Source organism: Gossypium hirsutum, chromosome D10 (genome assembly GCF_007990345.1).
Source record: "Gossypium hirsutum isolate 1008001.06 chromosome D10, Gossypium_hirsutum_v2.1, whole genome shotgun sequence".
Lineage (NCBI taxonomy): Eukaryota > Viridiplantae > Streptophyta > Magnoliopsida > Malvales > Malvaceae > Gossypium > Gossypium hirsutum.
In genome coordinates, this window is record NC_053446.1 from 7,096,723 (window position 1) to 7,118,781 (window position 22,059).

Sequence of the window (22,059 nt, forward strand, 5' to 3'; positions counted from 1 at the left end):
GCTACTTTGGAAAAATAGGAATAGGTCTGTTTTTTTTAATAGTCACAGGTGCACCCAAGTCATCGTGGATACAAGTTACACGTAGGCTAGGAGTTATCGGGATTTAGATGTGAAAATGAAACTGCCAAGAACCGTGATGATCCTTTCGAGTTGGTTACCTCTAGAAACAGCTTGGATAAAGCTTAACTCAGATGGAGAGGTGCCGATTAGTGGGAAAAATGCTTCCATTTGAGGAGTGTTAAGGATTCGAATGCAAACTGGTTGTGGGGTTATATGATGAGTTCCGACAAAGAATCTGTTTTTAAATTTGAAACAAGAGCGATGTTGGAAGGCCTTTTTATAGCTTGGGAGAAGGGGTTCAGAAAGGTTGAAGTTGAGTGTGATAATGCTTTGTTGATTGAACTTCTATTGTCTGGTGGAGGAACTAATAGTATTTTAATAGAATTAAGGTTATTATATAAGTTGTTGTGTCGAAGATGAGAGTTTCGCATTTGACATATTTTGAGAGATTAGAATAGAGTTGCAGATCACATGGCTAAATGTGCTGACACAAGAGACTCTTTGCTCTGTTTGTTTGCAGTTCCGTCGGTTTTGGTTAGAAGTTTGTTGGTTGAAGATGGCAATAGGTCTAGATCATTTTAACTTATGATTTTATTGTTGTAATCGCTTAATGCAGTCTCTTTTCTACAAAAAGAAAAAACAATTGAACTTTATCGAAACAAAGGACCTACACAAACTTGAATTAGAAATAAATTTCTCATCACATTACTATTAGAACCCTCTGGATAAAATTTGGTGTCCACCTATAACAATCACTTCTATATCTAATTAGTTCTAGATACTAAAATAGGGCATCATCATAGTCTTAGTCATGCATGAGCATGGAATATGGATGAGATTTTTTTAGGTTAAAATATTTTGTTAACCCTTGTATTTGTATAAAATTTGAGATTTAATCATTGTACTTTTAAAGTTAAAAAAATTCCTCCTATTTTATTGGTTTAAAAATATCAATCAAATCCTTAAAATTATAAGTATTTTCCGTCAAAATTTGTCAAATTGTATTTTTAATTAAGCCGTCCTCATATAATATGAGATATGATTGATAGAAAATAAACATGTTAAGTTGACATTTTTTTTATAGAAACTACTAATGATAATAATGATTGGATTAGAATTTTTAAATTGAAAAAATAGGAAATTGGAATTTTAACTTTTAAAGTAAATGGATTAAATCTCAAATTCTATACAAGTGGATGGACTAACAACATATTTTAACTTATTCTTATGTCTAGTTCCTATTCCTATTGAAAGGAACTAGGACCCTATCCAATAAATATGTCCACCCTATAACCCGGAAACAGAAATCAAACTCCTTTATTTAGAAATAGCATGTAGTATTGGAAAACATAATCAACAATCTCATACATTTGGCATCAATTTACAAAGACCATTCTTGAGCTAAATAGTCATAACATGTTAAAAGGTGAAGAAGTGATTGCATAGAAATGTTCCTCTATCTAACTTGGAAGTTCAGCAACTTGATGCATAACCCAAACATGAATGCAAAGAACAATGGGAAAACAACCAAAACCACAGCAACTGTTCTCAGGAAATCATGGTGAAACCCGAAATGGTGTTCTAAGTACCATTTAATAGTAGGGTCAAGCTTCATCCCTGGTACTTTTATGGTGCGCTCGTCATCTCCATACTGCGACGTGATCAATCCATATACTGTCCATGCCATTGGGCAGATCCAATAATACCATATCCACCATGGAGGGATTCTCTGAAATTTCAAAGAAAATGAATTAATTTCTATCATCACACATTGTTGGGATTATTAATACACATAATTTGCTTGCAAAAGAAGTTAACATACTGGTTTTGGAATGTAGAAGCCGGAGAAAAGATTAAAGAGTGAATAGAAAGCGGCAGCTAAGATGGCAGCTACTTGAACGTTTGGAGAGATGGCAACAGCCATCATCCCGTAGTATGTGAAGTAAAGGAAGGTGCAGAAGTTAACAAAAAGGAACCAGAAGAACTTTTTCGCCGTCCAGTTGAACTTCATCATAGCATACACAATAAGTGTAAAATATGAAGATTGGGTTACCACAAATGGTATTTCTACTATTACCTGGATGCCACGTCAAAATTAATTTATAAGATGAGAGTAGATTAGTCAAATGACAAAAACACACTGCCATTGATAGTTTGACACGAGTTTCCATCCCGTTGAAGTGATTGATTCTTGAAACAAAGTGCCAAAAAGTATTAAGCCTTCACTACCTCTCACCTGTGCAAGTGCATAAGGTAATGCAGAGTACATTCCGGCTGCTCTTTCTCGATAAAATATGCTTCTTTCAATGGCTACAACTGGTTGGGCTGTTTGGCAGTTATTAACTCCGAGAAACATGGCAGCTATATACATGCCTCCCGTTATCACAGAAAGCTGAGTTGCATTTTTCCTGAACCACAGAACAATAAAAAAGAAAACAGAATGCATCATTTAGGGGACATTTTGAAAATTTTTAGTCATATGGTGAATGAGAAGTGAAAGATTGAGTCAGACAGTTTTGTTCCAGCTCCCCAGAAAATTGATCCAATGATTAGAGCTGCAATCAAAGTGAAACCTAATCTGACAAGGTTATAGTCAGGGGTTCTCCAGTAAGCTTTGAATTGCTTCCAGAGGCAACATCTGAACTGCCCCCACATAGGCTGAGAATATTGAGTGATGAAATGTAGGTCGTTAGCTCCAGGAGGTGGTGTGCTTAGCGCTTTTACTAAAGCTTGGTTTTGCCTAATCAAACACATATATGTCAGCTTGGAATCACACAAGAGCGTCAAAAACTGTCTTCTGAACATTAAATAATAGCTTACTGATACAAAGACGATGACTTATAATGCTCCGCAAAGTCAATTCCAAGTTGTGCTTCAACTGCTGTTGAGCTCACTTCTAGCATCCAAGTTGCTGGATTTTGTTTCTCCTTAATTTTGGGAATACCAGGAACTGCCTGCAGTAAGTTTCGGATGAGTTACAGATTTCTCCAAATCATTTCATAAACAACTTTTAGGGTGATAAGTCACCTCAAAATATTGAATAATCTTTTGAGAATTTTGACCCAATCGTCCAAAGTAGATAACTCGTCCCCCACGTTTCATCAATAACAATTCATCAAAGGCTTCAAATATATCGATGCTTGGTTGATGAATTGTGCAGACGACAGTTCTACCAGTATCCACAGTGTTTCTCACAGTTCTCATGACGATAGCAGCCGCCCTTGCATCAAGCCCAGATGTAGGTTCGTCCATGAAAATAATTGAAGGATTAGCAACGAGCTCTACCGCAATTGTCAATCTTTTTCTCTGCTCTGTTGACAGCCCTGTAACTCCAGGCAGCCCTACTAGACCATCTTTCAGATTGTCTAACTCTACCAGTTTCATCACTTGATCCACAAAAGTCTAAACCATAAAACCCAAGAAAAATATTGGTTTTCTACTTAATTTAATATCAGTAATTAAGTTGTAATTGTACAATTAATACTCTTACCATTTTTTCTTTATTGTTAATCTCTTTAGGAAGTCTAAGGAAAGCCGAAAATATCAGGGATTCCCTGACCGTGATTTGGGGTGCGTGTATATCAGTTTGTTCACAATATCCAGAGACTCTGGCGAAAGTTTCTTGCCTTTTGGGGAACCCTGATATTCTAACATCACCTTCAATGTATCCACCAGTTTTTCTTCCAGCCAAAACATCCATCAACGTCGTCTTCCCAGCTCCACTAACTCCCATTAGAGCAGTCAAAATTCCAGGCCTAAATGCACCTGTTGCTTCTCGAAGTAATTGTAACCTGTTCTCTGCTACGCCTTGTGCCTTCATTTCCTATTTAAAAAGCAGGTAAGGTGAAGGATGGCATTCAAATAAATAAAAGAGAACGTGAAAAATGATGTCTTACTGCAGGCATGTCAACATAGTAGTTCACTTTGTCAAATGACATTGCTAGAGGAGTGAATGGAAGAACCATTCCTTTCTTGGTTGTTGCTCGTGTTGGATTTGATTGACTGTCTGTCTCATCGCCTGTATCTTGTGGAAGTACTGCTTGTGGGCCTGCCGGAGCTGTTATAATCCATACAAAGAATATCACAGGTCAGTTATCCTACAAGGCAAAATGAGAAGCAGGATAGCAATGCTAATACTTACGGTTCAGATAAGTGAGTGCCAGGGTAAATAGGACATTGAAAAGGATACAGAACCCCAGAAGAGCTCCTACACCAATCCAATACCAATTTTTATTACGATATATTTCTAATTCTTCAAGCACTGCCTCCCCCAATTTGGTTACGTTATCAGAAGCCTGGATTGCAATTGGAATATTCATAAAATTTCAACTTGATCCAATGTATGGTTGGTATTAAAGTAAAACATGTATTTTTTGAATATAAGAAATATGGCAGAGAATAGTATACCCGTCTGTTAATCCACCTTGGAGCATACATTTCATTAACAGAAAGAGAAGTGTAACCATATGACAAAGGTGAAAGCCAGTAACCCCATTTCCACCATTTAGGTATTTGAGCTGTTTCATAAATGTAAGCCTTAGTCAATTCTAAGGTCAAGGTGCAAAGTTCAAGCATACTGAAAACTCTTTGAATTAATTAATTTCTTAAGAGAGAAATTAAGGTTGTTTTTGGTGCTTACTTCTAGGAAGGCTGAAACCTCCCAGAAATGCCACAAACATCAGAGCAAACATTCCGCCAGTGTTTGAAACAACTATGGTCCTGCAGATCCCTGAGATGAGCCTAAATAATGAAGCAGACATTTGTTGGATCATAAATACCACAAGCATTTTCTTGAAAAACCTGCATATGAACATGAAAAACTCTCTACCTTAGTACTACAAGAAAAACTGGCAGATGATTCAGAACTTGTTTTAAGGGCTAATAGTTCGCCAAAACTGATTAATGGAATTAGAGATATGGTTTTTAGACCTGTCAGCCCCTGGTGCAAATCCTATGGGGTAGTATGTCAGTGTCATCCAAGCAATTGTCTCAAAAATGGCTATAGGTATCTTTGTCACGAGTAATGGGATGGCAAATGCCCATGCCGGATAGAGTAAGTGGTCTCTTTGCTTGAAAAAAACTGGAAGCCTAGTGATCATAAGTGAAATCTCAGGATAACCATTGAACATGTTGGTGATAAGTGAATATAGAAGAGCACCGTTGTATAGCAATGCATCTGCTTCATCCCTATGATGCAATCTAGTCCTGAGAAACACTGTCGATGCGAAGACTGCTATAATAATAATCTGAGTTGTCTTGAAGATATAAAAGAATGAGTTTCTCTTCATCAGTAACACTTCTTTATCCCAGCAGGCCTTAAGAATTTCAAGTTTTGTTACTGAATATCTTGAGAAGACTAAGGCTGCTTTGTGGCCTCTGGACTTATCAAAAGGCATCGAGAGCTCGTTTGCTAGCTGCACTCCAACATGGAACTTCTTAAACCTATTTGCAAACTCAGTAACTGGAAAATAACTGTATGGTTTACTTCCATCTGCCCAATACTGTGCTTGATCCTTTTTTGAAGTAACCTGCAATAGTGGCATTTGCTCCTCAGTTTTTATTGAGTTTTAAATGATGCTTCTTACATTACAACCATGATGTTTTACCTCTTGCAAGAAATCTGCTACCCCCTTCCTCTCAGGACATTTGAACCCACAGCTCTCGAAGAATTCAACAACATGCTCCCGTGGACCTTGATAAACAATCCGACCTTCAGAGATGAGCACTATATCATCAAAGAGATCAAACGTCTCAGGAGCTGGCTGTAGTAAGGACATAAAGATAGTGGCATCTGTTAGATGAGCAATCTGTTGCAAACACTTGACAACTTGATATGTCGTGGAACTATCAAGGCCGGTTGATATCTCATCCATGAACAATGTTTTGGTTGGCCCAACGATCATCTCTCCTGCATTAATTTTAACCAAATATGGGATTTAAATTTAATGGAAATGGAAGCTCATAAATCACATAATTTACGGTTAATTTGTTAAGTAAATATAGTCAATCTATTAAACCTGTTGTTACTCGTTTTTTCTGTCCTCCAGATATGCCTCTAATCATCTCATCTCCAACTATTGTATCCTTGCATATATCGAGGCCCAACATCTAAACATTTGATTTAGTTTTAAAATTAATTTTCTTTTGAAATTTTAATGAAATGCACAAATCATATTTTGGTGTAAAGTAGTATCTGATCGTACTTTGAGAATGTAGTCAGTGACAAGACTGCTTTCAGCTCCTTCAATTGCAGTTGCCTGGAATTGAAGTGGCAAGTAAATAAAAATAAAATAAAATTATGAAGTTAAATTAAACCTAAATTAGGTGCTTAGTTTTTATTGCTTTATGAGATTTACCTTCATGAAAAGGTCAACTTCTGGTTCAGGGTAAATGCCTGCGTACTTTTCCCTCCTCGCAAGTTCACTTAGAAGGTCTGTTACAGACAGACAGGTTAATATCTAAAAATCTCCCAACTAAAACCTTCAAATTCATGTGTCTGTAAGCATATATAGATGCCTTGTAATTATAAAGTAATTTATCTTCATTATCTATGAATACCATATCGAGTTCCAACCCCTTGGCACCTTGCAGAGAAATCTAAGGTTTCTTGAACTGTCATTTCTGGAACATGAACATCATGTTGGCTGATATATGCAGAGGTCTTTTGGGGAACAAATTCATTGAGTTTGTACCCATTGTAGCTTACTTCCCCACTAACCTGTTTCATGCAAAAAAATTCAATATATTTGTTAGTTTAATGAATCACCGTAAGCTATTCCGTTGCATGCAAGGTACCGAATCAAGTTTAGTTGGTACTTGTTGACCTTTAAGCTTGGATTCAATTTTCCAGCCAATGCAAGCAAAAGGGTTGTTTTTCCAGAGGATGGTGGGCCTAGCAAAAGGGTCATCCTGTAAATGGAAAGGTAAATGATGATGATGATGACGACGACGATGACGATAAAAGTTATATTAATATCAACTTCAGACCTACTAAATGAATTAAACCAAAACTTAGTGATGTGTGTATCATATCAACCAAGTTATTGGTGGGAAGAGAACTTGAGAGTATGTCAACTATTTGGAACCCTAGTTTAGGTATAAAAATTAAAAAGCTTTAGTTGAGCATTTTTAGTAAATAAAATTACCTGGATGGTTTGATAATACCAGAGATATCCTTAAGGATATTAAGTTTGGTTGGCTTGGACAACCTAATACCAAGCATGGCAAGAGCTAATTCAGCAATATTTTGAGCCGAATTTACAAGAGTTGGAAGAGCTCTGCTACCCAGATAGGTTTCTGCTTCAATGTTCAAATGCTCATACCTAACTTCCACTTTAGGAAGTCGAATCCCCACCCTGCAAATAGGAGTGAATTAATACTCATGACCTTGCCTTACCGAATCTATTGGGAAACTTTAAATTTCTTTGTATCCAACATCAGGGCGAAGTAAAAAGTTATTTAGGTGGAATTAAGTTGTGTTTTTTTTAATAGCTGGAATTTCAGTGTATTAATTTATATTTTTATATTTTTTAAATGATTAAATGATTAAATTAAATTTTGGTTTTATAAGTATTCTTAAGTTTTTAATGTGTTCAGAGAGGAGAAAAATTTCAACATAATTACAAGACTAGCAAAAAGTTGCAAAATTTATGAAAAAATTAAGAAATAATTAAATATAATTTAATTAATAATACAATCACACCATTCATCACAACTCAAATAAATAAATAAATTTAACTTGGCACTTTTTTTTTTAATTTTGTTTAAACTTTTTTTGAGTCCCATTTGATATTTGAACTTGATTTTTTTTCTTAATTTAGTAACTAAGCCTTTTTTTATGTTCAATACTAACGGCGTTAAATTTCTTTTGTTATGCTACTTAACGAATTAATATTCAATAAGAAAAAAAAGGGTTTCGGAAATCCAAATTAAAAAATTCATTATTTTATTAATAAAATAAATAATTAAATAAATAAAACTAAAAGTAATTGAACATATAAAATACAAAAAAATATCATATCGTCTTTCACATGTTGGTCATACATTGATGAGTTTTGCTATCTTATAAAAGAATAACATTATTAGTATATTGGAGTAACTTGTAAAACGTTTGACAAGTTCAAGTAACAAATCGAACAAAAAAAGATAGTAGGTACCAAATTAAGAAAAAGAGTCAAATTTAGGTACTAAATTGGACCCCAAAAAAGATTAAATACTAACTTAAGAAAAAGTGTCAAGTTTAGGTATCAAATTCAAAAAAAAATTAATGTCAAGTTTGGGTACCAAATTGGACTAAAAAAATGTTTAGATACCAAATTAAGAAAAAGTGTCAAGATCAAGTACAAAATATTATATTAAACCTAGATTTAATAACAATATAATATATAAAAACAATCCGTATTATTTAACACTATCATAAAAAAAAATTAAAAATTAAAAATTTATTCAATTTAGTATTATTTAGCATCAATTCAATTCAATTAGTTTACAACATAAGTTGTATTATTTTGATGATGTTTTTATAATTTTATATATTTATATAAAAAAATAAAAAAAAGAACACACATAATAAGATTCAAACTCAAATTTCTATAATTTTCAACTTTTGTATTTTTCTATTCAACTAATATATATATATCAATATTTTATAAATATATTTGTTATATAATTTTGTTGTTGAGTTAGATCACAAATCTGCACAGCTTATTGAATCGAACAGTGGGTTGGTGAAAAAAAATTGCAAGAAAAGATTTAGCAATTGAGCAAAATTATATTAGCATAAGAGAAACTTACTTATCAAGTCTGTTTCTAAACCTCCTCAAGAACTTCTCGTTGTCTTCGTCAGTAACCTTAAGCAGTGCGTTAATGAATCTCTGTCGGTCATCCATGTCCAGCTTTCTCACGTCAACTTCTCTTGGACCAGACTTGTTGGTGTTTCCATCAACATTCTCCACAAAAGAATTCATGATACTTGTTTTTAACCGATCATAAGTTGGCAACTTCTCTATAGCAGCCCATTTCAGAGCTTCTTCATCGTCTTCCTCAGCTCCACTGTTCCGCGCTGCAAAAACATCATCCATTGTCCAATGGTTCTTGCTCAAGCTGAGCCTTATACTGCTACTCAGGTTATTATGGCTTGAACTACTCCTTGAACTTCTTGCTTTCTCTATACCATCCATTGCATATATATTTTCCTGCATTAAAATTTCAAATGAAATGAATATTGAGGTTCATGTTACAAAGATTCAAACAGTGTGATATCAGACATCAAATAAATGGATTGGGAATCAAATTTTCAATAATTCGGATGTATATGATCAAGCTTATATTTACTTGCTCTGTAAAAGTAATTATGGAAGGTAATGTTTGTAGCTAAGAATGGAGCAAGGTGCCAATATATATACACGTAAAGTGGAACTGTTCTTAGTCTGATGAACTTCAATATTCTTTGACTTTTGAGTACTCTGAACTATTAACCGAATAATTCATTGGTTAGCCCCCACCCTAATTCCTTTACTTCCTTTTTCAAACGTTAAAGGAAGAAAAAATTAAGAACGTGCCACTCATTGTTTTACACGATTATCACATTGTTTTACATGTCCCTTTAGGGTAGGCGGTTGTACGGTTTGACATTTTGTTTAAAGACTTTTATTTTAATATTCATATAATTTTATAATTAATTTCAAACAAAAAAAATTATCTTTATTATCAAAATACTAATTTTAGACTGCAGCTACTTGAATATTGGATGATATTATCGAAGGCCGAGCTTACCGAGTTGTGTAAGTGGCTTAATTTTTTTTATACAACTGATCATATAAATATTACCAATAAATGTTGAGTATAATGATAAGGAATATTGTATTCTAAAACAATATATAATTTTAAGAAAAATTATTTGGTAGATTGTCGGTAGAATTTTTAGACTCAACAAATAAAGTTAGGGGTTAACAGATGTTCTATAGAAATATAGTGATATATTAAAAAAGTATGTACTTAGAAATAAAGACACATGTTAATTTTTCTAGATTGCTTGTAGAATAAAAAAAAATAGCAAATACTCACTCGTAGTTTTAATTCTTAAAAATTAATATTATTATGAGAAATAGCCACAAATTCTAAATATGAATCATAAAGCAAACATGGAAGATTTGAAATGCATATTAACAAAAACATCATCACGAGGTTTTGTAACTTATTATTCAAATTACTATTCATTTAGGATGCTTGTAATTTCTATTCATTTAACTGTGGAAAATTAATGTTTGAATTTAAATTAAAATATGTTTGTTATAATTTTGGGAAGGTGAATATCTAGCTAATAAGTTACAATTTGGAGTGCTCGATAAATGTAAATTTTAAATTTTTGTACATTTTTTTATAAAAAAAATTAGTTAAATTCTATTATTAGTCCCTATACTTTGTGAAAGTTGTGACTTTAGTTTGTATATTTTAATTTGATCAATTTTAATCCGTATACTTTTTAGATTTTGAAAATTTAGTATTGTTCCAAATAGTAACAAGTAAATATGTTTGATTAAATTCAATTACTAATTATGTGCTATGTGTACCGATGTAGGTTTGGTCTATATTCTCCAACTAGATCATTCTAAGTCCCCATACTTTTCGAATTTTGAAATTCCAATCTTGACACAATCGTTAACCCATTAACTGGATTTTTAGTGAGTAATATGTGGAAATAACAACTAGACATAACATTATACATATGATAACGCGTCAAATTTTCAAAATAATTGGACTTAATTTAATGAATTTAACAGTTATTATTTTATGAGCACTAAACTTTTAATATTTGAAAAGTAAAGGGGCTAAAAGTCACCAAACTAAAATGACAACTTTTATAAAATACATGGGTGAATAACATAATTTAACCAAAATTATTATAAGGTGGCTTTTATATATGAATGATCATAGTAATACAATGGACTAAAGTAAAATTTCTAATCTTATATAAAAAATTTTAAGTTCATATTAAAATTTCCAATATCATACCAAAATATTTAACGTTATATCAGTACTAAAATTTATAATGTTATATCAAAATTTCAACAAATGAAAGTTTATTTATTTTTCATTCAAATAATACAAAAACAATCTAATATAAGTTCTTTTTATTAATTTCCAAACTAGTTCATTCTTTAAATTAGAGGGAGGTCGATTTATTATAAACCGATTTCCATATTTTCAGCCACCTCAATTTCAATTTCCAAAGTTTCTTCTATCAGCAAAAAAATTAAATATATATTATTCGAGTAAATCGGTGTAGTACAAACAAACCGATGTTGAATTTCTATAACTTTTGCTATAAAAGGAATTTTGGAAATTGAATTTGAGGATTGATGGCTGAAAAACTAGAAATCGGCCCAAAACTCAAAACATAAACAAAAGGGTTAAATTTTATATTTATATAATATTATTACTATTTACTGATGCGATATCGTAGGTAGATCTCCACATATGCCAATACGTACCCTATTTTAGGATTAACATGTGTTTCCTATGTGTGAGTTCGCTTATATGGTACTGCGAACCCACATCATACGATCTCATAGAAGGACCTGGACACCTCAAGTGCGAACTCAAGGTGCGAACCCACATAGACTACGGGTCGGGACCCAATTAGGTAACTGGGTAGCATGTGGGTAATGGCGAGTACCATAACAATTTGTCCCCCACCTAGTTCCAAGAAGAGTTATAAAGTGACTCTTCTGAGAACTTGGCTTCGCGGGGTGAGGGGTTACTAAGAGAGAAACTTATTGTGTACGTTTTTCGTTTTAGATTGTCATATACAGTTCACCACTTGTTGAGGAGTGGTATAGCTATATACAGCTGATTGTGCCTTCATTCTTGGATACATGAATCATTAAAGTGTAAAGTTTTTTTAAAAGGAGGTTACCTTAACCCTAAAAATCAAACCATTTAAATTTGAAATTTTTGAGAATGAACTACTATTGAGAAGGATAATTGAGTTTCAGAGGTAATTTTCTTAAAATTTTCAAATTGTTTTTATGTTTTTCTGAGTTTATTCGGGCACAATGGTTAGGGTGAGAGGAAGTGGTTGTGTTATTCAGGGTGTCTGTAGTGGTTCAGGGAGTGAGCCTTCACAACGTCGTGAAGTAAATGCTCTCGTGGAGGCGAAAGCTTATTTTTGCACCACCAAACAAGAATAAATGAGTCGTCATTTGGCTGCTCGGGGAATTCAAATACCCAACTTTGCCTATGACTTCTCAATCATTAAAGGGTCGAGCCGATTGAGTGATACCACTGATGGAAGTTTTCTACTTCCCTTGCACGTGTTAGAAACGAGTTTTTATCTACCACTCCATCCTTTTTTCTACTATCTTCTCGATGAATACAGGATAGCTCCAGGGCAACTATCTGGTTTCTCGTGATGGGTCGTAGTGACATATTTCATCGAATGTAGTCGCCGAAAGGAGATGTCGTTGATCGTTGTTTTCCAAAATCTATATCAACTTAAAGTGAGCAATCAAAGAGGTTCAGTGGGCCTATTTTACTTTACTCCTCGCGAAGGAGTGGAATCAATTATCTCCAACTGGTCTTCAAGCCTTCACCTAGACCGCTGTAAATACATACGTGTCGAAACCATTTTTTGAAAACAAAATTTAGTTACCGACTATAAAACAAAAACTGGAGTCGCCACCGATCCTTTATTGAGGTGTGATCGGCTCACCTTAAAAACGATTTTGGTCTACGAAATTCGAGAAAACAGGTTCGGGAGTCAGTTACGTACGATGAAGGGTTAGCACCCTCGTAACGCCCAAAATTGGTACCAAATTGATTATTTAATGTCTTGTTATCGAAAGTTTGAAAAGATTTTAAAAGAGAACTTTAAACTCGCAAATGAATCAAAATAATAAAATATTCTTATTTCAAAGAAATAAAAAATCACACCCAGTAAGTTAGGGCACAATATTTTTAAATCTTCAAAATACCGAATATTGCCTTTTGTTTTTGAAATTCTTATTTCGGGATAATAAAATGACATGACCAGTAAGTTAGGACCCAACATTTTTGAATTCCCGAGAATAAGCTTTTATTTTAAATTTATGAATTTATTGCAAAACAAATACTTGGCTTTCTAAATTCGTCGAGAAATAATCGCAATCCAGTAAGTTAGGACACGATCTTTCTTGAGAATCATGAATGCCAAATATTTAGGAAATTTGTAAAATATGATGATTTTAATGCTTTGACGCAACCAAAATATATATTTTCTAAAAGGCATGTTAAAAAGTTAATGTATAACATGAAACAAATACTTTAATTTAAATTATATATGTATATTCTAAAGTGTGTGTGTGTTTATATATATATAGATATATTTATTGTAAAAAAATGAAGAATAATATATAAAAACATATATGGAAATATACGTAAATACATATTTATAAAAGTAAAAAAAATTGAAACTAAAATATAAAAGTATATATATGTATATAGAAGTTAAGAAATAAAATAAAAAAATGTATAAAATATATACAGGTATACATATACTACATAAAAGATGCATATATATTATAAAAAAACCATGCGAGTATATTATATAAAAACATGCATATATAAATTATATAAAAACAATGCGTGTATGAATATAGAAATAATGATAATAACCATGATAATAAATAATATAATAATAAATAATGGTATAATGATAACAACATAAAAAAATTAATAAAAATGGTTAAAATGGACTAAATTGAACTTAAACGAAAAAATGGGGTAGATTTCGAAAATAAATAGAAAGGACAAACTTGAATGTGCGAACAACAATGGGAGACTAAAAGGGAAATTAATCCCGCCCTCCAAAACACTACGCAGCGAGGGACCAAATTGAAACAAAAATCAAATATACAGCTAAATTAAAGAAAAAACGGATTTGATTGAAGCGCGATGCAAAAAGGAGGGACCAATTGCGCAAATTTTCCCTTTAGCCAATACGCGCGGATCCTCCCCTCCGGGTCGGGTCACCGCGCGGGTCATGCCTGGGTAAAACGACGCTGTTTTGCTTTGCTATTTAAAACAGATTTTTTCTCTAAAAATTATTTACAACAGAATGAAAGAAAGAAAAAACCCAATGCCCTCTTTTCTCTACTAGGGTTTATACCCTGCCCTCTGCGCCGCCATTCAACCGCGCACCGAGGCTCCGATCGTGACGGAGCTGGCGCCGATTCGACGACTCTGGCGAAAGAGGTGAGTTCCCCTTCTCTTTTTTATATTTCTTTTAAAAAATAAAACGCAAAAGAAAGAAAATAAAAAAATAGAAACCCGATTCACCTTTTAATAACCTTGTATTCTCAGTATTTTCTTTCTATTTTCTTGTATATCTCCCCCACTTCCTTCTGAGTACATGAAAGTAGGGCTTTTATAGCCCAAAAATAATAGAAAAAAAAACTCTATTCTCTATTCGAATTTTTCGTTTAGCTTCGTTGTTATCTTTCTGTTATTTTCCTTCTTTTCTGTTGCTGTTTGTTTCTGTTTATTGCTGCAGGTACTGCTGGAGGTGCGTGTGCAACGTGCGCGGGGTGGACGCTGCGAGCGTGGCTGCTGTTGAGAGTGGCGGCTGGTGGTTTTTTCTGCTTAGGGTTTCTGTTTTTTTTGGGCTAGGTTTAGTTTATTGGGTTTGTAAAAAACTGGGCTGTGCCTAATAACTTGTTTTGTATGGGCCCGGGCTAATTGGGCCTGTTACAGCTATCCCTCTTTGCTCGTTGTCGTGTAACGGGAACAAAGCAAAGACCAAAAAGCCCAATTGTGCTCGGTCTTACTGAGCCTCAACTTCTTCAGTGCTTCTAGTAGCCTCATTCCTTCCTTCTGCGTCTTCAGAGGTATAGGAATTGGTGCTTCAATCTACTCCACTGTAATGTTGGGAAGATAGGATTCATACGTTGTAGCTTCTTAAAAGAACAAAATTTGCTACTTTTAATCTGCTCCACTGCAACTTCAGGGAGATAAGACTTATAGCTTCAACTTGTTCTGCTACAACTTAAAGATAAATCTGATGCGATCTACTCTACTGCAACTTCAGAGAAAGGAGATTCGCCATCTTCAATTTGCCCCCTGCAACTTCAGGGGGATAAGATTTATATCTTCGATCTACTTCGCCACCAATATGGGAAGACAAGATCTGCTATCTTTGAGCTACTTTACTGCCAGTACAGGAAGACAAGATCTGTTATCTTCGATCTACTTCACCACTAGTATGGGAAGACAATATCTGCTATCTTTGATCTACTTCACTGCCAGTACAGGAAGACAAGGTCTGTTATCTTCGATCTACTTCACTGCCAATACAGGAAGACAAGATCTGCTATCTTTGATCTACTTCATGCCAATACATGAAGACAAGATCTACTTTCTTCGATCTATTTCACCACCAGTATAGGAAGACAAGATCTACTCTCTTTGATCTACTTCATGCCAATACATGAAGACAAGATCTGTCATCTTCGATCTATTTCATGCCAATACATAAAGACAAGATCTGCTTTTTTCGATCTACTTTGCCACCAGTATGGGAAGACAAGATCTGCTATCTTCAATCTACTTCATGGCAATACATAAAGACAAGATCTGCCATCTTCGATTTACTTCATGCCAATACATAAAGACAAGATCTGCTATCTTCGATCTACTTCATGCCAATACATGAAGATAAGATCTGCTTTCTTCGACCTACTTCACCACCAGTATGGGAAGACAAGATCTGTTATCTTCGATCCACTTCGCTACCAATATAGGAAGACAGGATCTGCTGCTTTTCAACCTGCTCCACTGTTTCTCAGGGAGATAAGGCTTTATGATTTCTCCGATCTGTTCTCTAGGGAACATGACCTGTATAATTTACTTCATAAACCTAATTATGCCTAGAGATTAGGATGTCATGAACAGAATGAATCAAATGCTCCTAACTAGACATGTATGAATGACATTTGAATGAATGCAGAATGTCATTTTTCGAGAATGATCCCTCCTTATCACTTAGGTTATCATTACTCAAAGTTTATTAAAGTTTTATCACTAATGTGCTATAGCACCTTTTTGCTCGGCTGACGTCTCTAAAGAAACACTTGACCAGATTGCCCACCACTGTAAACCTCCAAGTTTGTTCCACTGGGATGCAAAATTTGTACCATCTCTCTCCCATTGTAACCCAAGGGTAAAAAGATTTGGCCTTTTCTCAATCTTCCACTATCACAATTTAAGGATGCATAATGTGAAGCTCTTTCGTCATTTTCACCATTCCTAGGGAGTCATACCAAATGCTTATGCACAAATGAAGAATATTTTTCTCCAAGAACAACTTCTTATTATTCGGTGATCATTGATTGCTTGTTCTTTTAAGCTTTGTCACCAACACGACATATTTCCATTTTGTTCAATCGATGTTTTAGACAACAAAATTCAAAGGGATAGTCTTAATTTAGACTCTTCCTTATTAGATTTCCAACCTTTAACCTGGTGCGTTCTAAACAATAGTCCTGTTTCAGGTTACTGTATTATTTAGAAACTTCTAGAGTAATATGCAAAACTTCCCTTGTGAAAGTTTTATTAGTCTATTAATCATTATTCTAATGCAACATGCTTGCAAAAAGATCATGGATAAGAATAGATTTGGTTCTAAGCATAGCTCGAAATGAATAAATTGTCAAGGATAATAAAGATGGATAACAAAGAAATTGATTTAGGAATGCTTATCTTGGAAATGAATGAAGTGTTCCAAGAATAACAAAAATAGTATAAGGATTAGGTGCCCCAGATATCGCAACTTGAACTTCTCTGTACAGACTTTCTGAAGACCATTCTGAGTTTAACACGTGTTTAGGAGATCTACAGTACTTTGTCGATGCCCCAAAATGTCGTCTACCCTTTCCTATTGATTCAGGTATAGCAAGACCACTGCATGCCCCATTCTGATCAATATTTGAGCTGCTCCGATAATCTCATACCCCATTCTGATCAATATTTGAGTCGCCCTTTTTGGGTTTTCAACTCAAATCCCCTTTGGTCTAAGGCGCCTTTTGCGAGTTTTCGCCTTGGTCTCTCATTTCTTTTTCTTTTTCTTTTTCCTTTTCTTTTTTCATCATTTTCATTTTCATTTCCATCATTTTGATCAGAATCAATGAAATCTTTCATACAAAATTTTTCCATCCACTTTCATTTTGTATGTAAATGATCTTATATGATATCTGGCTTCCTTCATAGAGTTTTCTAAGCGAGATTTATTTTTGGTGCATAATGAAAAATCCTAGGATCTTCCTCTTCAGTTAGGGTAAAATCCAACAAAGAATGCGGAGAGATGGTAACTCGACTTCAATGGGCAAAGCCGAGCTTATCTTGGTATGATCATGTGAAGACATCATAGAATTATTGGAGTAACTCAACAAGGTCTCACTTCATCTTTGTGGTCATTTCGATTCCAATCTTCATCGAGCTCACAATTTCTAATGATTCATTGTGAGGTAGGACCTAGCTATCCTCTCATTTTATCATCCTCAACAAGTCTGGAGATAAGCTACAATTTATGTCGTCTTCAAAGTCATGAGATCTCTCTAAACACATGTCTCACCGAAAAGGAGATTCTGAGTCTGTAGCAGTGTCACTCATGCCATTGATATCCAAGGACCTATTTAGGTGCTAAAGAATATACGAAGAATTTATGAATTTATAAATAATGAATGGATGGTTTGGCAGAAAAAATCCAAAAGAATGAAAGAATCGTAAAGAATGAAAGAACATTTGCTCAAAGATGATTTCAATAATGTATTTCATTAAAATAATAATGTTCAGACATGAGCCTATTTCACAAAGGAATTCTTATTGCCTCTAGGCTAAAAGCAACAAGTGTGTTTTGAATATTACTCTAACAAACTCTCAATACTAAAGGGGTTTCTTCTGCAGTCCAATCATTTAGAACACCTCAAAGGTGAATATCTAACAATGACCCTTTTAATCGTGTCTGTACATATGGCATCGATGTGAAAATCTCACCACTTCACTATACATTGCATTCCCTCCATAATCAATCATGATTGGGTAGCGGATTTTCTGCACTAGACGAGTCACCAAACTTGACAATACCCATGTTGATGAGTCTTTCAACTTGCTTCTTGAAGGCAGTGCAATTCACTATTGAGTGTCCTGTAATTCCCGCATGTTATTCACATTGTGCATTCGCATCATACCATTCGGGATACGAAGGTTGTAGAGGTTTCACATGAAAAGGGGAAACAACGTGTACATCAAACAAACTTTGATATAGCTCCCTGTACGACACCGAAATTGGCGTGAATTGGGGCCTCTCAGTGTTTTGTCTTGTACCAGCTTCCTGTCTTGATGAACCTTGTTGGTTAGCAGCCACTTTTCTTGGTTGACTCACAGTAACTGATTTAGAGTAACCCGTGTTGTTCACCTCATTTTCTCTTCTCCTTGAGACTGACCTCTTGTTACTCTCCTCTACATCAATTTTCCCACTTCTTATATCATTTTCGATCATTTCACCATTCATAACTATGTCAGAAATGTTTCTTGTAGCACTTCCTAACATATGCGTAATGAATGGGGCTTTCAGCGTATTGACAAAGAGCATTGTTGTTTCTCTTTTTAATAATGGCGATTGAACTTGAATGGCCACATCCCTCCACCTTTGTGCATATTGCTTAAAGCTCTCGTTCGGCTTCTTTTTCATATTTTGAAGGGTGATTCTGTTAGGAACCATATCTGTTACATGACTGTATTGTTTCATGAACGCTTGTGCTAAATCCCTTCATGAACCAATCATGCTACGGCTCAGTTGATTGTACCATTTAGATGCTGCCCCTGCGAGACTATCGTGGAAACAATGTATCAATAGCTGGTCTTTGTTAACATATCCAGCCATTCGCCTGCAGACAATGGTGATATTTACTTCTGGGCAACTTGTCTCATTGTACTTTTCGAATTCTGGCATATTAAACTTGTGAGGGAGTACCAAATTCGGGACCAAACTCAAATCTTTAGCGTCAATCCCACGATAGTTTTCAGTGATTTCCATCGCCTTAAACTTCTCTTCGAGCCACTTGCACCTTTCTTCTAACTGCTTTGATAACTTTTCCTTTATTCATTCCTTCTCAGTCACTTCATCAAAGTCAGGAATGGTAGAGTTAGCAGGGTTGTTTCCGGGGTTAGAGCCCGATCCAGCTTGAAATTTTGAAGCACCGGCCTGGAACTGTTGAGGCCTGATTGTGACAGTAGATTTGTACGGGTATACCTCAGCTTGAGATAGCACATGTGGAGGAGTAAAGCCCGGAGGATAGAGAGGTTCATCCTCATTTCCCTCTTCGACATTAGCCATAGGGCCCTTTCCCTTATCACCTCCCCCAGTCAACAGTTGGGTTAGCTTTGTCATCATATCATTTTGGGATTCCAGCATCTTCTCTGACATGTCCTGTTGCATTTTATCTAACTGTTCCTGCACTTGTAGCTGAAGTCGGTCTTGCATCTCCTTCTGGTACTGTTCGAGCTTTTCCAATCTCTGATCCATGTCTTTAATCTTTGCTCGAGTACCGTAACAGTGTTTGGTTGGTTGATTGGTTTCCAGGTTAATTGAGCAATGATTTTAATTAATTAAGATCCTTTAACGGTGTTTAATGCATATGATGTAATGTAATGCAAATGCATGAAATGAATGCAAGAAAGAGACGTTGATTCTGGTTCAATTCTTTACTAGAAAAACTTTACTAGAAAACAAATCTCTTTACACAAAGCGGATATATATATACGGCTTCACCCTCGTACTCCAAGCAAAGACATCGACCATTCAGATATTAAGATGCATCTCGTGAATTTGAGCTCCTTTTTGTTTAATCTAGGTCGTAACTCCTTGCTCACTCATGCTAATGAGCTTCTTTAAGAGGTTAGGACGTTTGATGACTCTTGAATAATCTTTGGCAATTTGAATCCTCAGGTAACGCAGCAAAGTCGTATACTCCTTTTGTTAAGCTATTACCTTTCGCGTCACGTTTTCTTAGACTATACTCGGACAACCGTATTATCTTCCACCTTATCAAGAAATCTATTTTCCATGGCAAGCTCTCTATTTAACAACCAAACATGAATCAACATCTCTTTTCTATAATGAAATGCCATGCAGTCAAAATGCCATGCAGTCAAAGTGAAACACAAAAGGTCAGTATTATGTACAAACAATCAAAACACCTATTCAGGTGTCTATCAGGGTTCAATGTAGTTCTACCTAAAGTGAGTTCCTAAGGTTCACTATATGAAGTTTGGCTTCTAGAGCAAGAGTACCCGAACTAGCAGATTCCTAGATATTCACCCATTATAGGCTCATATAGACTGAGTTCGGTTCAGGGGGATACATTTCCCTATGGCTACACTAAGATGAAAATCTCACGAAGACATAAGTATGGATGTATCCTGAAAGCGGTCCACTATCCTGCACGGAGGTGAAACCCTCACGAAGGACTAGCTTCTCACTCCCACTTAAAGGGGTAAATCGTCCATGAAATGCAAAATACATATACATTAACAGACTTAGACCAATTTAGCAAACATATCATGATGAAAACTGATGAATGCAAATGGGAAATTGATTTAAAACAAATTTTGATTTTTCGACAAAAAAGACAAAAATAATCAATTTATGGCTCGACTCTCTAAAATCTGTCCCCAGTGGAGTCGCCAAGCTGTCGAAACCATTTTTTGAAAACAAAAATTTAGTTGCCGACTTTAAAACAAAAACGGGAGTCGCCACCGATCCTTTATTGAGGTGTGATCGGCTCACCTTAAAAACGATTTTGGTTTACAAAATACGAGAAAACGGGTTCGGGAGTTAGTTACGTACGAGGAAGGGTTAGCACCCTCGTAACACCCAAAATTGCTACCAAATTGATTATTTAATGTCTTGTTATCGAAAGTTTGAAAAGATTTTAAAAGAGAACTTTAAACTAGAAAATGAATCAAAATAATAAAATATTCTTATTTCAAAGAAATAAAAAATCACACCCAGTAAGTTAGGGCACAATATTTTTAAATCTTCAAAATACCGAATATTACCTTTTGCTTTTGAAATTCTTATTTCGGGATAATAAAATGCCATGACCAGTAAGTTAGGACCCAACATTTTTGAATTCCCGAGAATAAGCTTTTATTTTAAATTTGTGAATTTATTGCAAAACAAATACTTGGCTTTCTAAATTCGTCGAGAAATAATCGCAATCTAGTAAGTTAGGACACGATCTTTCTCGAGAATCATGAATGCCAAATATTTAGGAAATTTGTAAAATATGATGATTTTAATGCTTTGACGCAACCAAAATATATATTTTCTAAAAGGCATGTTAAAAAGTTAATGTATAACATGAAACAAATACTTTAATTTAAACTATATATGTATATTCTAAAATGTGTGTATTATATATATATATTTGTAAAAAATGAAGAATAATATATAAAAACATATATGGAAATATACGTAAATACATATTTATAAAAGTAAAAAAAAATTGAAACTAAAATATAAAAGTATATATATGTATATAGAAGTTAAGAAATAAAATAAAAAAAATGTATAAAATATATACAGGTATACATATACTACATAAAAGATGCATATATATATATATATATTATAAAAAAACCATGCGAGTATGTTATATAAAAGCATGCATATATATATTATATAAAAACAATGCGTGTATGAATATAGAAATAATGATAATAACCATGATAATAAATAATATAATAATAAATAATGGTATAATGATAACAACATAAAAAAAATTAATAAAAAAGGCTAAAAATGGACTAAATTGAACTTAAACGAAAAAATGGGGTAGATTTCGAAAATAAATAGAAAGGACAAACTTGAATGTGCGAACAACAATGGGGGACTAAAAGGGAAATTAATCCCGCCCTCCAAAACACTGCGCAGCGAGGGACCAAATTGAAACAAAAATGAAA

At 34.3% G+C, this 22,059-nt stretch overlaps 1 protein-coding gene across 2 annotated transcripts; it reads right to left on the reverse strand.

The window, feature by feature from the left end:
• Positions 1-1,357: 1,357 nt before the first annotated feature.
• Positions 1,358-9,478, reverse strand: LOC107913881 (ABC transporter G family member 29). 2 transcript variants are annotated; one of them, XM_016842550.2, is made up of 21 exons: positions 9,394-9,478; positions 8,854-9,254; positions 7,206-7,415; positions 6,885-6,969; positions 6,619-6,778; positions 6,417-6,493; positions 6,264-6,317; positions 6,078-6,168; positions 5,667-5,968; positions 4,990-5,588; positions 4,700-4,860; positions 4,468-4,577; positions 4,202-4,355; positions 3,957-4,117; positions 3,551-3,883; positions 3,088-3,462; positions 2,881-3,014; positions 2,573-2,800; positions 2,297-2,468; positions 1,883-2,137; positions 1,358-1,789 (listed from the first exon to the last, which is right to left on the reverse strand). In XM_016842550.2, the coding sequence occupies exons 2-21, from the start codon at positions 9,237-9,239 to the stop codon at positions 1,517-1,519; spliced, it is 4,320 nt and encodes a 1,439-aa protein (XP_016698039.2). In that variant the 5' UTR covers positions 9,240-9,254; positions 9,394-9,478; the 3' UTR covers positions 1,358-1,516. The 2 variants fall into 2 exon arrangements, with proteins under 2 accessions (XP_016698039.2, XP_016698038.2); XM_016842549.2 differs by having other exon boundaries at positions 8,854-9,430.
• Positions 9,479-22,059: the final 12,581 nt, after the last annotated feature.

What these genes read in the sequence shown, in the direction of transcription:
- LOC107913881 (XM_016842549.2), bottom strand. Translation starts at nt 9,260, where the DNA reads ATGCAGGAAAATATATATGCAATGGATGGTATAGAGAAAGCAAGAAGT. An exon ending in TCACTGACTACATTCTCAAA is followed by an intron (nt 6,169 to 6,263) that starts GTACGATCAGAT and finishes TCAAATGTTTAG; the next exon opens with ATGTTGGGCCTCGATATATG. An exon ending in AGATTATTCAATATTTTGAG is followed by an intron (nt 3,015 to 3,087) that starts GTGACTTATCAC and finishes AACTTACTGCAG; the next exon opens with GCAGTTCCTGGTATTCCCAA.